The sequence below is a fragment of the Mustelus asterias genome, unplaced genomic scaffold, assembly GCF_964213995.1.
Source record: "Mustelus asterias unplaced genomic scaffold, sMusAst1.hap1.1 HAP1_SCAFFOLD_290, whole genome shotgun sequence".
Lineage (NCBI taxonomy): Eukaryota > Metazoa > Chordata > Chondrichthyes > Carcharhiniformes > Triakidae > Mustelus > Mustelus asterias.
This window is the reverse complement of record NW_027590255.1, coordinates 456801-475724: the sequence shown is the minus strand read 5'-3', so window position 1 is coordinate 475724 and position 18924 is coordinate 456801. Positions and strand designations below refer to the sequence as shown.

The following is an 18924-nucleotide window of genomic DNA, read 5'->3' as shown; positions in this document are numbered from 1 at the left end:
GGGGCTATCTTTGTGGAACAGAAAGTCCCTTTTCATACATAATCAGCTTTTCCATCTCAGTATCTTGCTGCTTTGCTCGAAGCTTTTCTGTCTCTCATTGTGTGTGTGCCCGAATAGTCTTTTACTGCTGTTGTCTGTCTGTCTGTTACACTCGGGGTGATGTTATGTGTTATTATCCAGCCATTGTGTCCTTTCCAACACGTGGGCCTTGTTTGAAATAAAAAGAGACAGTGAATAGTTTCCTGGCTCGCGGGTAGCAGTAATAAGCAGGGAGGGATCAACTTTCGAAGCAGAGTGGCGCAGCGGGAGCGTGCTGGGCCCATAACCCAGAGGTCGATGGATCAAAACCATCTTCTGCTATCATGTACTCACTCCATCGAATAGAAGCATTCTGCTGCTGCCCCAAGGCAAATCTGGGATTTCTCCACAGTCCATTTGCTTCATCTTGATTTTCATCAATGAGTCGTCCAGCGCATTTGTCTCAGTTGCGGGATCAATTCCTGTATCAGTTGAGATTGTTCATGAAGGCCCCGCCTTCTCAGCCTTGCTCCTCATCTGAGGTGTGAATCACAGCCAGTCAGCTCTCCCCATTGATGGCTCCCAGAAACAAGTGGGACTGTCGACCTTGCTTTAATTTTACAAACAATGGACGAATCATATTCCTGACACATTGTTCAAATATAAAAGTGTGCAAAAAAATAAACTGAGCATGCGAACGGGATCATCCCTAAAATTTCATTTCTTTCACAGTTTTTGGAATTTGCCATTTCAGGAACAATTGCAAACAACCAAAATCCAAAGACCTGCGTCGAAAAGCTCTGTGATTTGAGCACGCAGCCCGCTACTCTGACGTCAAACGCTCTTCCGCTGCGCCACAAACTCACAGCGCTGACGGCGTTTTACATCAGGTTCATGTTCATAGAATTCAAAACCATATCGGGATCAGAGAGGTGAACTGTCTCTCTCTTTACTTTCTCTGGATTTACATCAAATGGAAACGTAACAGCGAATCAAGATTAACGAGAAAGCAGCAAGGGAACGTTATCCTGCGGGAGAAATGTGTTCTTTGTTACGGATGTTAAAACACAAGAGGTGGTTTGGGGAACAATCACGGTATGACGACGTGGCCGAGTGGTTAAGGCGTTGGACTACTAATCCGTTGTACTCTGCACGCGTGTGTTCGCGTCCCATCCACTTCGGTGGTGTATATGTTTTGTCTCTTTATTGCCGGTGAACTGATGATTCGTTCAGTATTTTGAGGTTCACGGAACCAAGATGAAGTTTGGGGACACAGGCTTGACGGGTGAATGGTCCAGAATAATTCCACATTCCCATTTTTCTAATCCGATGAGAAACTCGATTCAAATCAGGACGCCAGTTTTGGACAGGAGTTTGCCACCAGATTAACATGTGGTTTCAGAAGATCCAAAGCAGACGCCAGCTTCATTTGCGGCCCGAATGGCAGATTTTGTCTTTCCAGAATAGGCAGCTCAGCCATGAAAATTAGCACCGTATTAGCAGGATTGGCTATGCTAAATAGTCCCTCAGTGTCAGGGGGAGTAGCACGGTAAATATGTGGGGTTACGAGGATACAGGCTGGGTGGGATTGTTGTCGGTGGAGCCCCGACGGACCAAATGTTTTCCTTCTGCCCTATCGGCATTCTCATGAAGTTCCAGTCGGCAGTTTCACTTCTCTGAGAGCATTGATACACCAGTTCCTGATTTCTCCAAACTTTACCTAAAGAGCCGACTTCGATGAGATTCTGACCCACAACTTTGAATGTCGCACCAGACAACATTCTCTCTTGCACCTTCTTCCATCGGGAAAAAGATACATCAGTCTGGGATCACCTACCAATCGACTCAAGAACAGCTTCTGCGCTGCTGCCATCAGACCTCTGAATGGACCTCCCTTGCATTACGTTAATCTTTCTCGACACCCTTGCTATGATTGTAACACTACATTCTAGAACATAGAACAGTACAGCACAGAACAGGCCCTTCGGCCCACGATGTTGTGCCGAGCTTTATCTGAAACCAAGATCAAGCTATCCCACTCCCTATCATCCTGGTGTGCTCCATGTGCCTATCCAATAACCGCTTAAATGTTTCTAAAGTGTCTGACTCCACTATCACTGCAGGCAGTCCATTCCACACCCCAACCACTCTCTGCGTAAAGTACCTACCTCTGATATCCTTCCTATATCTCCCACCACGAACCTTATAGTTATGCCCCCTTGTAATAGCTCCATCCATCCGAGTAAATAGTCTTTGAACGTTCACTCTATCTATCCCCTTCATCATTTTATAAACCTCTATTAAGTCTCCCCTCAGCCTCCTCCGCTCCAGAGAGAACAGCCCTAGCTCCCTCAACCTTTCCTCATAAGACCTACCCTCCAAACCAGGCAGCATCCTGGTAAATCTCCTCTGCACTCTTTCCAGCGCTTCCACATCCTTCTTATAGTGAGGTGACCAGAACTGCACACAATATTCCAAATGTGGTCTCACCAAGGTCCTGTACAGTTGCAGCATAACCCCATGGCTCTTTAACTCCAACCCCCTGTTAATAAAAGCTAACACACTATAGGCCTTCTTCACAGCTCTATCCACTTGAGTGGCAACCTTGAGAGATCTGTGGATATGGACCCCAAGATCTCTCTGTTCCTCCACAGTCTTCAGAACGCTACTTTTGACCCTGTAATACACATTTAAATTAGTCCTACCAAAATCAATCACCTCACATTTATCAGGGTTAAATTCCCTTGGCCATTTTTCAGCCCAGCTTTGCATCCTATCTATGTCTCTTTGCAGCCTACAACAGCCCTCCACCTCATCCACTACTCCACCAATCTTGGTGTCATCAGCAAATTTACTGATCCACCCTTCAGCCCCCTCCTCTAAGTCATTAATAAAAATCACAAAGAGCAGAGGACCAAGCACTGATCCCTGTGGCACTCCGCTAGCAACCTGCCTCCAATCCGAAAATTTTCCATCCACCACCACCCTCTGTCTTCGATCAGACAGCCAGTTACCTATCCAATCGGCCAACTTTCCCTCTATCCCACACCTCCTCACTTTCATCATAAGCCGACCATGGGGGACCTTATCAAACGCCTTACTAAAATCCATGTATATGACATCAACTGCCCTACCTTCATCAACACACTTAGTTACCTCCTCAAAAAATTCTATCAAATTTGTGAGGCACGACTTGCCCTTCACGAATCCATGCTGACTATCCTGGATTAATCCGCATCTTTCTAAATGGTCGTAAATCACATCCCTGACAACATTTTCCATCAATTTACCAACCACTGAAGTAAGACTAACCGGTCTATAATTACCAGGGTCATTTCTATTCACTTTCTAAAACAGAGGAACAACATTCGCCATTCTCCAGTCCTCTGGCACTAACCCCGTGGACAGCGAGGACCCAAAGATCAAAGCCAAAGGCTCTGCAATCTCATCCCTTGCCTCCCAAAGAATCCTAGGATACATTTCATCAGGCCCAGGGGACTTATCGACCTTCAGTTTATTCAAAACTGCCAGGACATCCTCCCTCCGAACATCTATTTCCTCCAGCCTATTAGCCTGTAACACCTTCTCTTCCTCAAAAACATGGCCACTCTCCTTGGTGAACACTGAAGAAAAGTATTCATTCATCACCTCGCCTATCTCTACTGACCCCATACACAAGTTCCCACTACTGTCCTTGACCGGCCCTAACCTCACCCTGGTCATTCTTTTATTCCTCACATAAGAGTAAAAAGCCTTGGGGTTTTCCTTGATCCGACGCGCCAAGGACTTCTCATGTCCCCTCCTAGCTCTCCTAAGCCCCTTTTTCAGCTCATTCCTTGCTAACTTGTAACCCTAAATTGAGCCATCTGAACCTTGTTTCCTCATCCCTACATAAGCTTCCCTCTTCCTTTTCACAAGACATTCCACCTCTTTAATGAACCATGGTTCCCTCACTCGGCCATTTCCTCCCTGCCTGACAGGGACATACCTATCAAGGACACCCAGTATTTGTTCCTTGAAAAAGTTCCACTTTTCATTAGTTCCTTTCCCTGACAGTTTCTGTTCCCAACTGATGCCCCCTAATTCTTGCCTAATCGTATCATAATTACCTCTCCCCCAATTGTAAACCTTGCCCTGCCGTACGGCCCTATCCCTCTCCATTGCAATAACAAAAGACACCGAATTGTGGTCACTATCTCCAAAGTGCTCTCCCACAACCAAATCTAACACTTGGCCCGGTTCATTTCCCAGTACCAAATCCAATGTGGCCTCACCTCTTGTCGGCCTATCCACATGTTGTGTCAGGAAACCGTCCTGCACACACTGCACAAAAACTGCCCCATCCGAACTATTTGACCGACAAAGGTTCCAATCAATATTTGGAAAGTTAAAGTCCCCCATGACAACTACCCTGTGACCCCCACACATCTCCATAATCTGCTTAGCAATTTCTTCCTCCACATCTCTATTACTATTTGGGGGCCTATAGTAAACTCCTAACAACGTGACCGCTCCTTTCCTATTTCTAACCTCAGCCCATATTACCTCAGTGTGCAGATCCCCCTCGAAGTGCCTTTCCGCAGCTGTTAAACTGTCCTTAATTAACAATGCTACTCCTCCACCTCTTTTACCAGCTTCCCTACACTTAGTGAAACATCTATACCCCGGAACGTCCAACAACCATTCCTGTCCTTGTTCTACCCACATCTCCGTAATGGCTACAACATTGTAGTCCCAAGTACCAATCCACGCCCCAAGTTCATCTACCTTGTTCCGGATGCTCCTTGCATTGAAGTAGACACACTTCAACCCACCTTCCTGTCTACCGGTACCCACCCTTGACCCTGATACCTTCCCCACTACCTCACCACCCTCACTGACTTCCGGACTACAACTCCTTTTCCCACTCCCCTGACAAATTATTTTAAACCCCCCTGAAGAGTCGTATCAAATTTCCCTCCCAGGATATTGGTGCCCCTCTGGTTCAGGTGCACCCTGTCCTGTTTGTACAGGTCCCACCTTCCCCAGAATGTGTTCCAATTATCCACGTATCTGAAACCCTCCCTCCTACACCATCCCTGCAACCACATGTTTAACTGCACTCTCTCCCTGTTCCTCAACTCGCTATCACGTGGCACCGGCAACGTACCAGCGATGACCACATGTTTTGTCTTGGCTCTCAGCTTCCAGCCCAGCTCCAGCAATTCCTACTTTAAATCCTCGTCCCTTCTCTTACCTATGTCATTGGTACCAATGTTTACCACGACTTGTGACTGTTTCCCCTCCCCCTTCAGAATCCGGAAAACACGGTCCGAGGCGTCACGGACCTTGGCATCCGGTAGGCAACATACCATCCGTGAGTCTCTTTTGCTGCCACAGAACCTCCTATCTATCCCTCTAACTAACGAGTCCCCAATAACTATTGCCCTCCCGCTCTGCCCCTTAGCGTCCCGAGCAACAGAGACGGAGACAGTGCTGGAGATCCTCTCACTGCGGCTCACCACTGGTATGTCATCCCCCTCGACCGTATCCAAAGCGGAATACTTGTTGCTAAGGGGAACGACCACAGGGGATCCCTGCACGGACTGCTTCCTCCCAGCCCCTCTCACCGTCACCCATCTGTTTTCATTCCTCGGAGTAACTGTATTCCTAAAGCTTCTGTCTATGGCCACCTCTGCGTCTCTAATGATCCTAAGTTCATCCAACTCCAGCTCCAGTTCCCTAACACGGTTTTGGAGGAGCTGCAGATGGGTGCACTTCCCACAGATGTAATCAGCAGGGACACTGACGTCGTCCCTCACCTCAAACATAGTGCAAGAGGAACATAGCACTGCCTGCACATCCATCCCCTCTGGATACCTTGCCAGTACCAGGTAGAAAGTGCAAAAATGAATTTAAACTCACTCCTGCTCGCCCATTCTGCCTAAGCCCTGTGAGCCAAAGCCTTATAGCTCACGCTCTGCTTCCCACGCACTCCCCTGCCCGCGCCCGACGCTGCCCGCTGTATACTGCAGCCTACCTTTTATACTTCGCGCGCTTAAAAAACCCTTCCCAGACTCCTTAGCAGCCCACTTCCGGTTTTCACTTTAAACTTAAGAAAAATACTACTGCAAAAGTAAAGGCCAAAAAAAACACACACTGGCTGACTAATTTAAAAAAATAATAATTCAATCAATCTCTCACAAGCACTCCTGCCTCCAATCATTATCTCTCAGCTTGCTCCAGTGGAACAATGAGCAAGTCTCTTCTTTCCTTCTGCAGTCTCTTCTTTCCTTCTCCATGAACGGTATGCTTTGTCTCTACAGTGCACAAGAAAAAATACTTTTTCACTGTATACTAATACATGTGACAATAACAAATCAAATTAAATTAAATAAAACAATGATGAGAAATCCTACATGCCATTCTTTGCACCACAGATCTGCAGCTGCAGCGCTCGTACTGCAACAAAGAGCGCTCAGAGTAGAAAGTTCATCTTGCTGAAATAACAGGCCAATTCCAATTGGTTCCAGTTCAACATTTAAGCAAACGAGCAAATAAACATGACACGTCGCGACAGGAAAAGTGTATCGTGGGTAAAAAATGCAAGAATCAAAGTGCATCAGACGTGACTGCCGTCAAACTGAACAGAACCAGACACTGGGCGGCATGGTAGCACTGCTGCTTCGCAGCTCCAGGGTCCTGGGTTCGATTCCCGGCTCGGGTCACTGTTTGTGTAGAGTTTGCACATTCTCCTCGTGTCTGTGTGGGTTTCTTCCGGGTGCTCCGGTTTCCTCCCACAGTCCAAATATGTGCGGGTTAGGTTGATTGGCCAGGTAAAAATTGCCCCTTAGAGTCCTGAGATGCGTCGGTTAGAGGGATTAGCAGGTAAATATGTGCGGGTAGGGCCTGGGTGGGATTGTGGTCGGTGCAGACTCGATGGGCCGAATGGCCTCCTTCTGCACTGTTGGGGTTCTATGATTCTATGATCCATTATGCAAATGCTCCTAGTGCCACAAGAGAAGCCCTTTCTCCAAATAAGTGTTTGTATAGTTTTATTTGTTGCTCCTGCACTGACAGGTAACAGTAAATCACAACCAGTAACAGCCAGTTAAATGATCATCCCAGACTCGCTGATAATGGAGTTTCTTACAGTGACAGACAGTTTCTGACCATCCGCAGATTGGACCTGGAGGAAACCAGATTCACTGTCAGAGCTGAACTTTCTTGCAGAGTGGGTGGCAGAACCAGGTGAGCGATGGTGGTGGAGTGGTGACTGTGCGAGCATTTGACCAAGAGTCAGTTCCTGGCCATCACAGTTCTGATTTCTTTAATTAGTTATCGCAGGTCATAACAGTAGGTGGGCACCCTTAAAATGAAATCCTCACCATCACGATCTTTCTAATGGAAAATTCAGCTTCAATTTACTTTCAGTGGAAACTTTGTTCAATGAAAGAACAGGCCTCAAAATTGATCAATGAATTCCCAGCATGAAACAATAGTAAAAAAGTGGCTAAAACGAGACAAGCCAATTTCAGTTTACTACGGGCTCACCTGGTGCCTGATGAAATCAGCAACTAAGGTTTAAATTGAGGGGTGAGCGATATAGGACAGATCTTCGAGGTAGGTTCTTTACTCAGAGAGTAGTAAGGGCGTGGAATGCCCTGCCTGCAGCAGTGGACTCGTCAACATTAAGAGCATTCAGATGGTTATTGGATAAACATATGGATGATATTGGAATAGTGGAGATTAGAGGGGCTTTCGATTAGTTCCACTGGTCGGCGCAACATCGAGGGCCGAAGGGCCTGCACTGCGCTGTAATGTTCTATGTTCTAAGGTAGTTCCGTAATTATAACAAATGCAAATAACGGTTGCTTATGCAGCGCGAGCGATGGTAGTATCGTGGTGAAAATAGCTGCCTTTCAAGCAGGTGATATGGGTTCGATTCCCGGCCATCGCATTGATAATTTATTTAGAACCTTATCGGCGGCCTCTTGCATTTTCAAACGAGTGAACAAAAACAGGGCAAACGCAACATTCGACAGTAATAGAGATACTTTTTTTTTCATTTTCTCTTCGGACGTAATTAGTTTTCACTGAAAAATAATTTAAATAGAAACAAACAAGTCTCTGACCTAATAAATGAATTCAGAGACAAAGATACAAAGTAAAAGTTGAGGAACAAATTTCAGCTCACACACTGTGCTCTGTACAATCCTGGTACTGATGAAGATAATATATGCACGTTACTGAGATGGTTACATTACTGTGGGAAATAAGTAGCTGCGATGGCCGAGTGGTTAAGGCGTTGGATTCGAAATCCAATGGGGTTTCCCCGCGCAGGTTCGAACCCTGCTCGTAGCGATTACGGTTGGAAATGTTTGCTTCAGGCACGTACGAAGTCGCCAATTTTTTTCTATTAAGTATGTGGATCTCCATCATGCTTTCAGCTGCATGGCTCTGGGCCGGGTGTCGGAAGCTGAGCTTGGAAAGGACACCTGGGTGTCCTCGGGCTGGCATGGATGTGATAGGCCGAATGGGTTCCTTCTGTGCTGGTACTTTTCTCTGGTTCTTTCTGCGGTTCCATGCGGAAAATCATAACGTGAGCAGAATGAAACAAAAATCAGCATCAGGTGCACAAGGACAAAACAATGTCTCACGTCAGAGGAAGATTCTGATGTAAAGACACACAGAGCATAAGAAGGACATTTAATCAGAATGAATTGAATGAATGAGAATATCAAAATGCTGCTTAGATGATATGTCATCGTGTTCATTCAAACACATTGCGACAAGCTGGTCATTACTGCGCGTTCGGTTTTCCTGGCTAAAACGGATTGGGAATGGAAAGAACAGGTTCACATCTGCACATTGTCAGGTCAAACTGTGTCTCAGATTGACAGCTCCCAGGACAGGTTTTCCTCTCCTCTCGCTCTGTGCTGTGGATTCTCGGGAATTAGTTGGGGTTTTCCAGCTCAGTAACTGTTCAAGCCTCTGAGGCCGGCGATGCTCACAGTGTCTGCTCCTCAGATTCAGGGGGCTGCAGCCAATCAGAGTTGTTCCGGGGATAACCCAGAACTGGTTGAAATGATGATATTGTTCACGAACTGAATTCTATTTGATCAAATGAGATACAGATTGTGTGCACTCAGTCACTAAACAACAATATCCCGCCTTCATATAGAGTGGATGAGATGGGGCAGAGGGATAGAAAGAGACAGAGTGAGTTAGGGCAGTGAGACACAGCCGGCCAGACAATGTCTCAGTGACAGAATTCCTTGTAAATTCCGGCTTTATCAAGAAAGATTCTCCTGGAGAAACAGAAGCTGCAGTCTCAGCTCTAATTGATATTGTAGCAGAGACACATTATTAATCCCACACTCAGGAACAGTGCTGCATTTTGACAGCAAAGATGGGGAGAGGCAATAGAAACTGAATGGTCCAGTTCTAAACAGTGTGCAGGCCCAGATGGACCTAAGGTTCAGAGAGATCGTTGAAGATGAGAAGAAATTTTAAAAGAGTCGCTAGGAAAACGGAAGGGATTCTTGGTTTCATAAGTGAATACACTTTGTATGCATAGAATCTCTGCATTGCAGAAGGAAGCCAGTTGGCCCATCGAGTCTGCACCGACTCTCTGAAACAGCATCTTTCGCGCAATTTTACCTTCGCTAATCCCCCGAACCTCCACATCCTGGGACACTAAGGGGCAATTTAGCATAGCCCATGCACCTAAGCAGCACGTCTTTGGACTGTGGGAGGAAACCGGAACACCCAGAGGAAACCCGCGCAGACACAAGGAGAATGTGCAAACTCCACACAGACATGCACACTCTCTTACACAATATTCACACCTACACATTCACAGGACAAAACTTTCACCAAATGTAAGGTCCCAGACGGAATTTCCCCTCCTTTTAGCCTTTGCTCCGGATTACAGGGGGTTAGTTATAGTTCTTCACCTCAGTAACTGTTCTTCACCTCAGTAACACTCTGAGGCCCGCTTCCCGCAGATTGCCTTTGAATTCATTCATGGAATGTGAGCGTCGCTGTCTGGGTCAGCATTTATTGCCCATCCATAATTGCCCTTGGGAAGGTGGTGGTGAGCTGCCTTCTGGAACCGCTGGAGTCCATATGGTGCAGGACCACATCTGTTCACCAGGTTCCGCGGCAAGAGCCAATCATATCTGTTTTTTTTCAGTTATTATAGTGATTACAAATGTCATTGCGTTTCTTTCGGGTGAAAATACAAATTATCTGCTCTCGGAATCTCTGGATTTCCTGTTTTATTTGTTTCTCCTGCACTGATAGATAACAGTAAATCACACCCTCAACAACCAATGACAGCCAGCTAAATAATCATCCCACAGTCGCTGATAATGGAGTTTCTGACAGTGACAGACAGTTTCTGACCACCCTCCGATTGGGCCTGGAGGAAACCAGATTCACTGTCAGAGCTGGACTTTCTGCAAATTAACAGATGCAGTGAAAAGAACACAGAAAAATAACATCGCCGCTGGAGGAGGCCATTCGGCCCTTCGAGCCTGCTCCACCTTTCATTATGATCATGGCTCATCATCCAACTGGTCCCACATTGTATCCACGTATCCTTTCCTCCAGTTTGCCTCAAGTGCTATATCTAATTGCTTTGAAAACATTCAATGTTTTGGCCTCAGAAATATTGTCATCATCCGTGTGTGTCCAAGGTAAAATCCAGTTTAAAGTTGCTGTCAGTGGAAACTTTGTTTAAATCAAAGAACATGCCTCAAAGCTAATCAATGAGTTCTCAGTCTGAAGCAACAATAAACAGGTGGCAGCCGTCCTAAAAAACGAGACAAGCCAAGTTGAGTTTATAAACTGTGCAATGGACACACCTGGAGCTTGATGAAATCAGCAACTAAGGTAGTTCCGTTATTATAACTGATGTAAATAAGGATTGTTTAAGCAACGTGAGTGATGGTGGTATAGTGGTAAGTCCGGCTCCTTTTTCTAAAGAGTTGACCCGGGTTCGATTCCCAACCATCGATTTAGTAATTTATTTAGAACCTTATCCGCGGCATCTTGTGTTTTAAACCGAGTGGACAGAAACAGGGCGAACGCAACATTTGACAGTCATGAAATAAAATGGAGATTTCTCTTTTTCAGTTTTTATTCGGACGTAATTCGTTTTTGATGAAAAATTATTGAAATAGAAAAACAAGTCTCTGACCTAATAAATGAGTTCTCAGTCAGAGACAAAGATACAAAGGACAGGAACAAATTTTGCCTCACACACTGTGCTCTGCACAATCCTGGTGCCTGATGAAGTTAATTTGAACGTTACTGAGGAGGAATCCAACAGGGTTTCCCCACGCAGGTTCGAACCTTGCTCGCAGAGATTATGTTTGGGAGTGTTTACTTCGGCTGCTTCACAGAGCCACAAATCCCAGTGAATGTTTGGTATGAAGGTTTTGGATCTCCATCATGCTTTCAGCTGCATGTTTCCGGGCCGGGTGCAGCTGGGTGAACTAGGAAATGACACTTTAGTATCCCCGGGTTGGCATGGACAAGCTAGGCCGAATAAGTTCCTTGTATGGCTGTTACCTTTCTTTTGTTCTTCCTGTGGTTCCATGAGGAAAATCATAGCATGAACAAAATTTTTTAAAAATCAGCATCAGGGGCACAAGGGCAAAACAAGGTCTCAAATCAGAGGAAGATTCTTATGCAATGACACATTTCATCAGAATATATTGAATGAATGAGAATTTCAAAATGCTGCTTAGATGATCTGACATCGTGTTCATTCAAACACATTGCAACAAGCTGGTCATTACTGGGCGTTCTGTATTCCTGATTATAACAGTTTGGGAACGGAAGGAGCAGGTTCACATCTGCACATTGTCATGCCAATCTGTGTCTCATATTGAGAGCTCCCACGACAGGCTTTCCTCTCCTCTCGCTCTATGCTGTGGATTCTCCGGGATTAGTTGGAGCTTCCCTGTTCAGTAACTGTTAAAGTCTCTGAGGCCAGTAATGCTCACAGTGTCTGTTCCCGAGATTCAGGGGGCTGTCTCCAATCAGAGCTGTGCCGAGGTTAACGCAGAACTGGTTGAAATGGTGATCTTGTTCACAAGCTGAATTCTATTTGATCAGATGAAGATACGGATTGTGTGCACTCAGTTACTAAGCAACAACATCCCACCTTTATATAGAGTTAATGAAAGGGGTTCGAGTGATAGACAGACAGAGTGAGTTCGAGCAGTGAGGCACCGACGGCCAGGCAATGTCGCAGTGACTGAAATCTTTGTAAATTCCGGCTTTATACAGAAAGATTCTCTTGGAGAAACAGAAATTGCAGTCTCAGCTCTCACTGATATTGTAGCAGAGACACATTATTAATTCCACACTCAGGAACAGTGCTGCATTTTGACAGAAGAGATGGGGAGATTTTAGGAAGTGTGTCAGGGTCCTTGGGAGGGTGTAAATGAGATTTACTGAAATGGACACGGCGATGAGGGATTTTAGCTGCAAGATTTGTTTGGAGAATCCAGAGTTCCTCTCGGTGAAGTAAACTGAATTAAGTGCGGCTCTGAGAGATGCGTAAAAGTGTATAACATATTGAACTAAGATGTGGAGATGCCGGCGTCAGTATTGAGTGCTGAGGCTGTTGCAGCAATGCCGTCGTCGTGGGGCTTGCTGGTGTAGAGTGCCGAGACGTCCATTGTGACGAGGAGTATTCCTGATTCAACTGTTCCATGGGTGCTGAGCTTCTGTAAGAAGTTCGTGGTGTCGCTTCAGAAGCTGGCGGTTCCTTTTCGATGGATTTCAGGGTGCCTTCGACTTAGCCAGAGAGGTTCTCACACAGAATCCTAGTGCCTAATATTGAACTAAAGTACTCAGGCGGAAATCGTTGCAGTAACTGCGAGCAGAAAGTTTTGGGAACACTGAAGATTTAAAAAAGTATAGGAGGCATAGGATCATCGCACTTCAGAAGGAAGCATGCAGTCGATTGAGACTGTACCGGCTCTCTGACAGAGCATCCCACTCTATCCCCAGGTAATTACCCCGATATTCCCCCTAACCCAAACATGCTGGGACATTATAGGACAATTTAGCATGGCCAATTCACCAAAGCTGCACATCTTTGAGGAAACCCATGAGGGCACTGAAAAAATGTGCGAACTCCACACATGTGGAAATTGCTGCTTTCTTGCATCTTTGTAGAAACTTGATGTCTGTGTCGATATGCGCGATGTTGTTGGAACCGGCTTGGAAACTCCACACAGACAGTGAATCACGGACAGAATTGAAACCGGGTGACTGGCCCTGTGAGGCAGCAGTGAAAGTGGTTGTAGATAAGATAATTTTATTTATTTGTCAGAGTAGACTTACATTCACACTGCAATGAAGTTACTGTCAAAATCTCCTCGTCGCCAAATTCCGGCGACTGGAATTCATTACCACAGGTAGTAGTTGATGCCAAAATATTGAATGTATTCAAGAGGCGGCGAGATATAGCACTTGAGGCGAAAGGGATCAAAGGTTATGGGTAAAAAGCAGGATTGGGCTCTTTAGTTGGACAATCAGCCATGATCGGAATGAACGGTGGAGTAGGCTTGAAGGGCCAAATGGTCTCCTGCTGCTCCAGTCTTCTATGAATCCCCCAAACCGAGAATCATACCACGAGACCAACGATCCGGTGACATGCAAGGAGCTGAGCCAATCAATATATGTTCCGCTCAAAGCAGACTCGCTGTCTTTGCAGACCTTGATAGAGGAATAGATAATGAAGAAAACACAGCAGATTCATAGGGAAACATGATCCTCTGTCTTAAACCCTGAGTATTCAACCAAATGTTCAATGTCGGAATTGGAGTTTCTCTCAGCGACATTGATTCAAATCATATCAGTTCACAGAAAGTGTGGAAGAACACAGCTAAGTGTGTTCAAATAGAGAGAAACAATGTACGAATCGTTCCGTCGATTAATGGTGAGAATCGGTTTTGCACCCACCCGTGCAGAATACAATGGATAAACAGACCATCGCCAAAACCACTCGACATTTCGTCAACTTCTCAGAAACTTGTAAACCGTCTCCTTCCATTTGATTTTCTATCCATGAGGGGTTGGGGAGGAAGGTTCCCCCCACAATCGCTCCTGGATGTCCAGCCAGATGGAACATGTTTCAAATGTAGCTGCTGCAAACACAGGAAATTTCTATCCCATCAGGTCAGGGAATGTTAGGAATGGAGCGGTGTGAAACATTCCCAGACCATGTCCCACATGTTTCTCCTCAGCATGAAAACTCACCGCGGAAAGACTGAAACAGAGGCTCATTCAATCACATCATGATTCACATCACTCACACCTTAACCATGAAGTCAGGATGACTTCGAATTTCTCCTAAAATACGAACTGACTGGCAGAATGACATTACACACGGGACTGGCGAGTCACAACCATCGGCTGACTTGGCGAGTAGTGAAAATTTATATAACTGCTTCTGATCTTCACGAGAACTGGCAGTGAAATAGAACATTGTTCATTGACACCTCTGCTGCATTGTGAAAAAGTGGTTGATAAACAATTGCGTTGTGAAAAGATGGTTGATAAACTTTGGGATACATTGAAAAGTTGTTTTCATTGGGTTGGGCTCCAACGGGTGCTTCGTTGGTCTAGGGGTATGATTCTCGCTTTGGGCGTAGCATTAAAATGCGAGAGGTCCCGGGTTCAAATCCCGGACAAGCCCAGACAGGCTTTTTTTTTAGAAGATAATTCCTTGCAATGAAGAGGGCGACAATGAGCGAAAGCCGAAGCAGTGCTGAGCTCCCGAGAACTCATTGCAGAGAAAGTATCTCTGCAAAAGTCCGGAAGCAACCATACAGTCTGACAGCACTGGGAATCCCACGGTCTGATATTAATTTTTCCATATTTTACTTTCATTCCGGTGCTCCGAGTGAACCGTGAGTATTGGTGCATTTCAGCAATCCTGTTCAAGGGCAATTTACAACCAGGCGACATACACATCAACAGAGGAAATAGGAGCAAAAGTAGACCATTCGGCCCCACAAGCCTGCCCCGCCATTCACTCAGATCATGGCTGATCTGTTTGTGTTTCGATTTCCACATTTCTATCTATCCCCGATAACCTTTGGTTCTGTTGCCAAACAAGAATCTATGTACCTCCGGCTTAAAAATATTCAATATCCCCGCTTCCACCGCCTTCTGAGGCAGAGTTGCAAAGTCGCTCAATGCTCCGAGAGAACAGACTTTGCCATCCGAAAAGAAGAAGCTCAGTTTTCTTTAAGTGCCTGTTGTTCTGGATTCACTCACAAGTAGAGACATCACTTCCACGTGTAACTTGTGAAGACCATTCAAGATCTGAGGTGCTTTGAACAAGGTACCTCCCACTCGGAGTATCTCTGGTACAAAGACGCCCAGCCAGTCTGCGTAACCTTTCCTCTGATCAACCTCGTAAATCTTCTCTGCACTGTCGAACTATTCATGATATCAGACTGGTAATTCTCTTCTGGATCGTTTCCAACACATTTCCACCCTTCATTAAATATGGACACCAAAACTTCAGACAATATTCGAGATACTTCACTAATGACCTGTACAACTGAAGCATGACATTCTTTTCTCACACGCTTAAATGCTTGTAACAAATCAAATATTCCATTAACCTTTTTTATTCCTTGCTGAACATGCATACTAATTATTTGTGACTCGTGCACTCGAGCACCGAGATCCCTCTGCACCTTGGAAATCTGCAGCCGTTCTATATTTGAGTAATAATCTGATTTTGTTATCTTCCTGCCAAAGTGAATAACTGCACATTATATTCCAGTTGCCAGGTTTCTGCCCATGTACAAAACCTGTCTGTAGCTATCTGCAAGCTCCTTACGCACTCTCCACAAACTACTTAACGACATATATTGTGTCTTCTTCAAGTTTTGCTGTCATGCTTTCATGATGTGGGCTGGGATAATTGAGCTTCTATATAAAAGCCAACTCCCAAACACAAAGGGCCGGATGATCTTTTCCTGTGCTCTAACTATTCTGTGTGTATGAGTGTGATAACCATTCTGTCGCACTTAGTGTGTGGTGCAGGATTTGAGTGTGGAATTCATTGTCTATCTGGCAATCTCTGTGGATGTATATGAGTGAATGATTCATTCTGTATCACCCTGTGTTTTGTTCATCCTGTGATTGGGGAATTACTAATTGTCTCCCAGTCTCTCAGACACTTTGTAGATCTGGAGTGATTCAATAAATAAGATACCTAAGTGAAATTGGGACCATTTTTTCGAATTCTTAAACTGCTCGACCCGATCCTCCACCCAACTATTTCATGTAACATTATCTGTTTGTATCTGAATTCCATTCTCCTTCCAACACTTATCCAGCTTTCCATTAAATGCAGCTGTGCAAATCGTCTCCAATCGTAGAATGCCGAAAGTACAGAAGGGAGGACATTTGGTGCATCGAGTGTGTACCGACTACAATCCCACCCAGGTCCTAGTTCAGTAACGCTCATTTACCCTGCTGATCCCGCTGACACTCGGGTCCATTTAGTATGGCCGATCAACCTAGCCCGCACATCTTTGGACTGTGGGAGGGAAGCCACACAGACATGGGAGAGCGTGCAAACTGCACACAAACAGTGAACCGAGGCCGCAATTGAACCTAGGACCCTGGCGCTGTGAGGCAGGAGTGCTAACCACTGTGCCACCCAAAATTATTTCCAGTCTCTTCGCAAATTTCCCGTGTCATATCCTTCAGTACCTTTAGATGGTCAAACGAAATTTAAATCTGGTGATCGTTTCTTCTCGTGTTCTGCAGTGACATATTCACTGCAATGATTTCTCCTGACCTCGAACCTGCTCCCGATTTAATAAACGATCGCTGGGCTTGTCCAGGTTTTAAACCCGGAAGCACTGGCATACTAATATTACCCTAACCGAGAATCATATACCCCTCGACCAACGAGCCAACTGCCAATGCTCTGGACGATAGCAAATTACAAATGCTGCCGACTCAATGATAATTTAATATTGATTTCTAAAGTGGATTTAATGATTAAATTACGAGGTCTATCCAATCACACCCCTTTATTAATTCTTCGTATTGACCTATTCCTGGAACACCCTCACTTGATGTGAACGTCTTCCCTCTGTTGAAGTTCTGGGTTGCGGCCAGGAGATGTCAGCACACCCAGGAAGAGCGAAGCTCACAGACCAGAGAGGTATAAATAAACAAGAATTGTTCAGACTATCAGGAAGTTTTAACAATATTAATGTTGGACGTGGCTTTTTTATGTTAGTTATTTTGTAACAAGCAATTGTTATCGTTGTCTGTCTCTTGATTTGAGGATGACACCCAGTCAGGGCCGTGAATTACTGCCATGGGTCTTCAAGTGAGTGAACAGGCCCATTCTCGGCCCACAGAGCTTTCTTCCCTGTTACTTTAGTCTCTCCCGCCATTCTGCCTCATAAAAGCGTGCTGTAGATTGAGGGATATGTTTTGGCCATTTTCAACGATGGGTAACAAACTCCTCCCAGTCACCAGCATGAATGCTGCCTCGCTTCAATCTGGAGGATGGCGGGGAAGCATTACTGATGGAATTTCTCTCACACTCTTAGGATTCGCTGATACGCTGGTCGCATGTACATCATTGTGCTAAAACCACCAACCATCAATGAGAGTGAGATACATTTTTATCTGCCCTTCTCTGGCCTATTGTATCGAAATGAAATTTTTCAAAATCTTTCACTAATTTACAGCCCAGCATCAGACCCCCCTCAGCCTTGTTATTGCAGGAGAAGAAGCATCCAGTTTCTCAATCCGTTACCAGGCCATTCTCTTTCTACATAATTATTCTACTTTTTATGGGCTGTTGGTGTCGCCTGCTGGACCAGCATTTGTTGCCTTTCCCTAATTGTCCATCAACTGAGAATGGCTTGTTGGCCATTTCAGAGGGCAGGTAAGAGTCACCCTCATTGCTCTGGGTCTGCAGTCACATGGAGGGCAGACTTCTTTATCTAAAGTGCACTGGTGAACCAGATGAGGTTTTACAACAATCGGCGACAGTTTCAAGGCCGCCATCACTGATACGAGCTTTCAATTCCAGATTGATTTAATCAATGAATTAAATTTCACCAGTGGTGGGATTTACTCCGTCTTCCCAATGATTAGTGCACGCCTCTGGATTACCAGCCCAGTGACATAACCTTTCATCCCTGTAAACAGAAACAGTTCATTCAGCTCATTATTAAACCTCTTCCTGAGGATGTGAGAATTCCCTCCACAGAATTTGATTAAACCATTTGCTGCAAAGCCTGTTGCTCCATTCGGGAGCATCAATGATTTATTAAGATCTCAAAGGTAAGATTGATTTCTTGGGAGGAGAATAAAATAATGAGATTAGAAAATTGAGTGAAGAAAACAACAAGGAAGTGCATTCTCAGATAACGCCCGGCAACGTTTGCAAGAAAATGCAGAGCTTTCAGCTGAAGAAGGACATTTCGTTTTTTTCCGGAACTTCGACCAGATTTCTGCATAAAACGACCGCGACAGGGCTCGAACCTGCAATTTTCTGATAGCATCATCACTACGATTGCCGAAGTCAGACGCCTTATCCATTAGGCCACGCGGTCAACAGATACAATGCTGCACAGAATGTCAGTACCATGTGAATACCTACCGTGGTTATATTTATTGTCAGTCCTATTTTTGGATGCTTCGCTGATTCCCAGATGCCACAAATTGAAGGGGAATCCCCAGCGTTTGTAACCGGCAGAAAACTGAATTTCATTACTTACATTCTTGGATGCCTGTCTGTGTGGAGTTTGCACGTTCTCCCCAGGTGCGTGGGTTTCCTTCGGGTGTTCCGGTTTACTCCCATCCCCAACGATGTTGCAGATTAGGTGGATTGGCCAGGCTGAATTG

The 18924-nt window shown here is 45.3% G+C and overlaps 1 protein-coding gene and 3 non-coding genes across 4 annotated transcripts in view; 2 read left to right on the top strand and 2 right to left on the bottom strand.

Annotated features, from left to right (window-relative positions):
• Positions 1-18924, bottom strand: part of LOC144486124 (histone H2AX-like) — a 216899-nt gene that overhangs the window by 73847 nt on the left and 124128 nt on the right. The window contains exon 3 of the mRNA XM_078204222.1: positions 8055-8071. Coding sequence (XP_078060348.1) covers positions 8055-8071 — 17 coding nt within the window. The remainder of the gene's footprint in view (positions 1-8054; positions 8072-18924) is intronic.
• trnam-cau (transfer RNA methionine (anticodon CAU)) lies at positions 289-360 on the top strand. Its single transcript has one exon. It is a non-coding gene; the product is annotated as a tRNA-Met (tRNA).
• On the top strand, positions 8280-8361 carry trnas-cga (transfer RNA serine (anticodon CGA)). The gene has a single exon. It is a non-coding gene; the product is annotated as a tRNA-Ser (tRNA).
• trnar-ucg (transfer RNA arginine (anticodon UCG)) lies at positions 18541-18632 on the bottom strand. Its single transcript is given in 2 exon segments — positions 18541-18576; positions 18596-18632. It is a non-coding gene; the product is annotated as a tRNA-Arg (tRNA).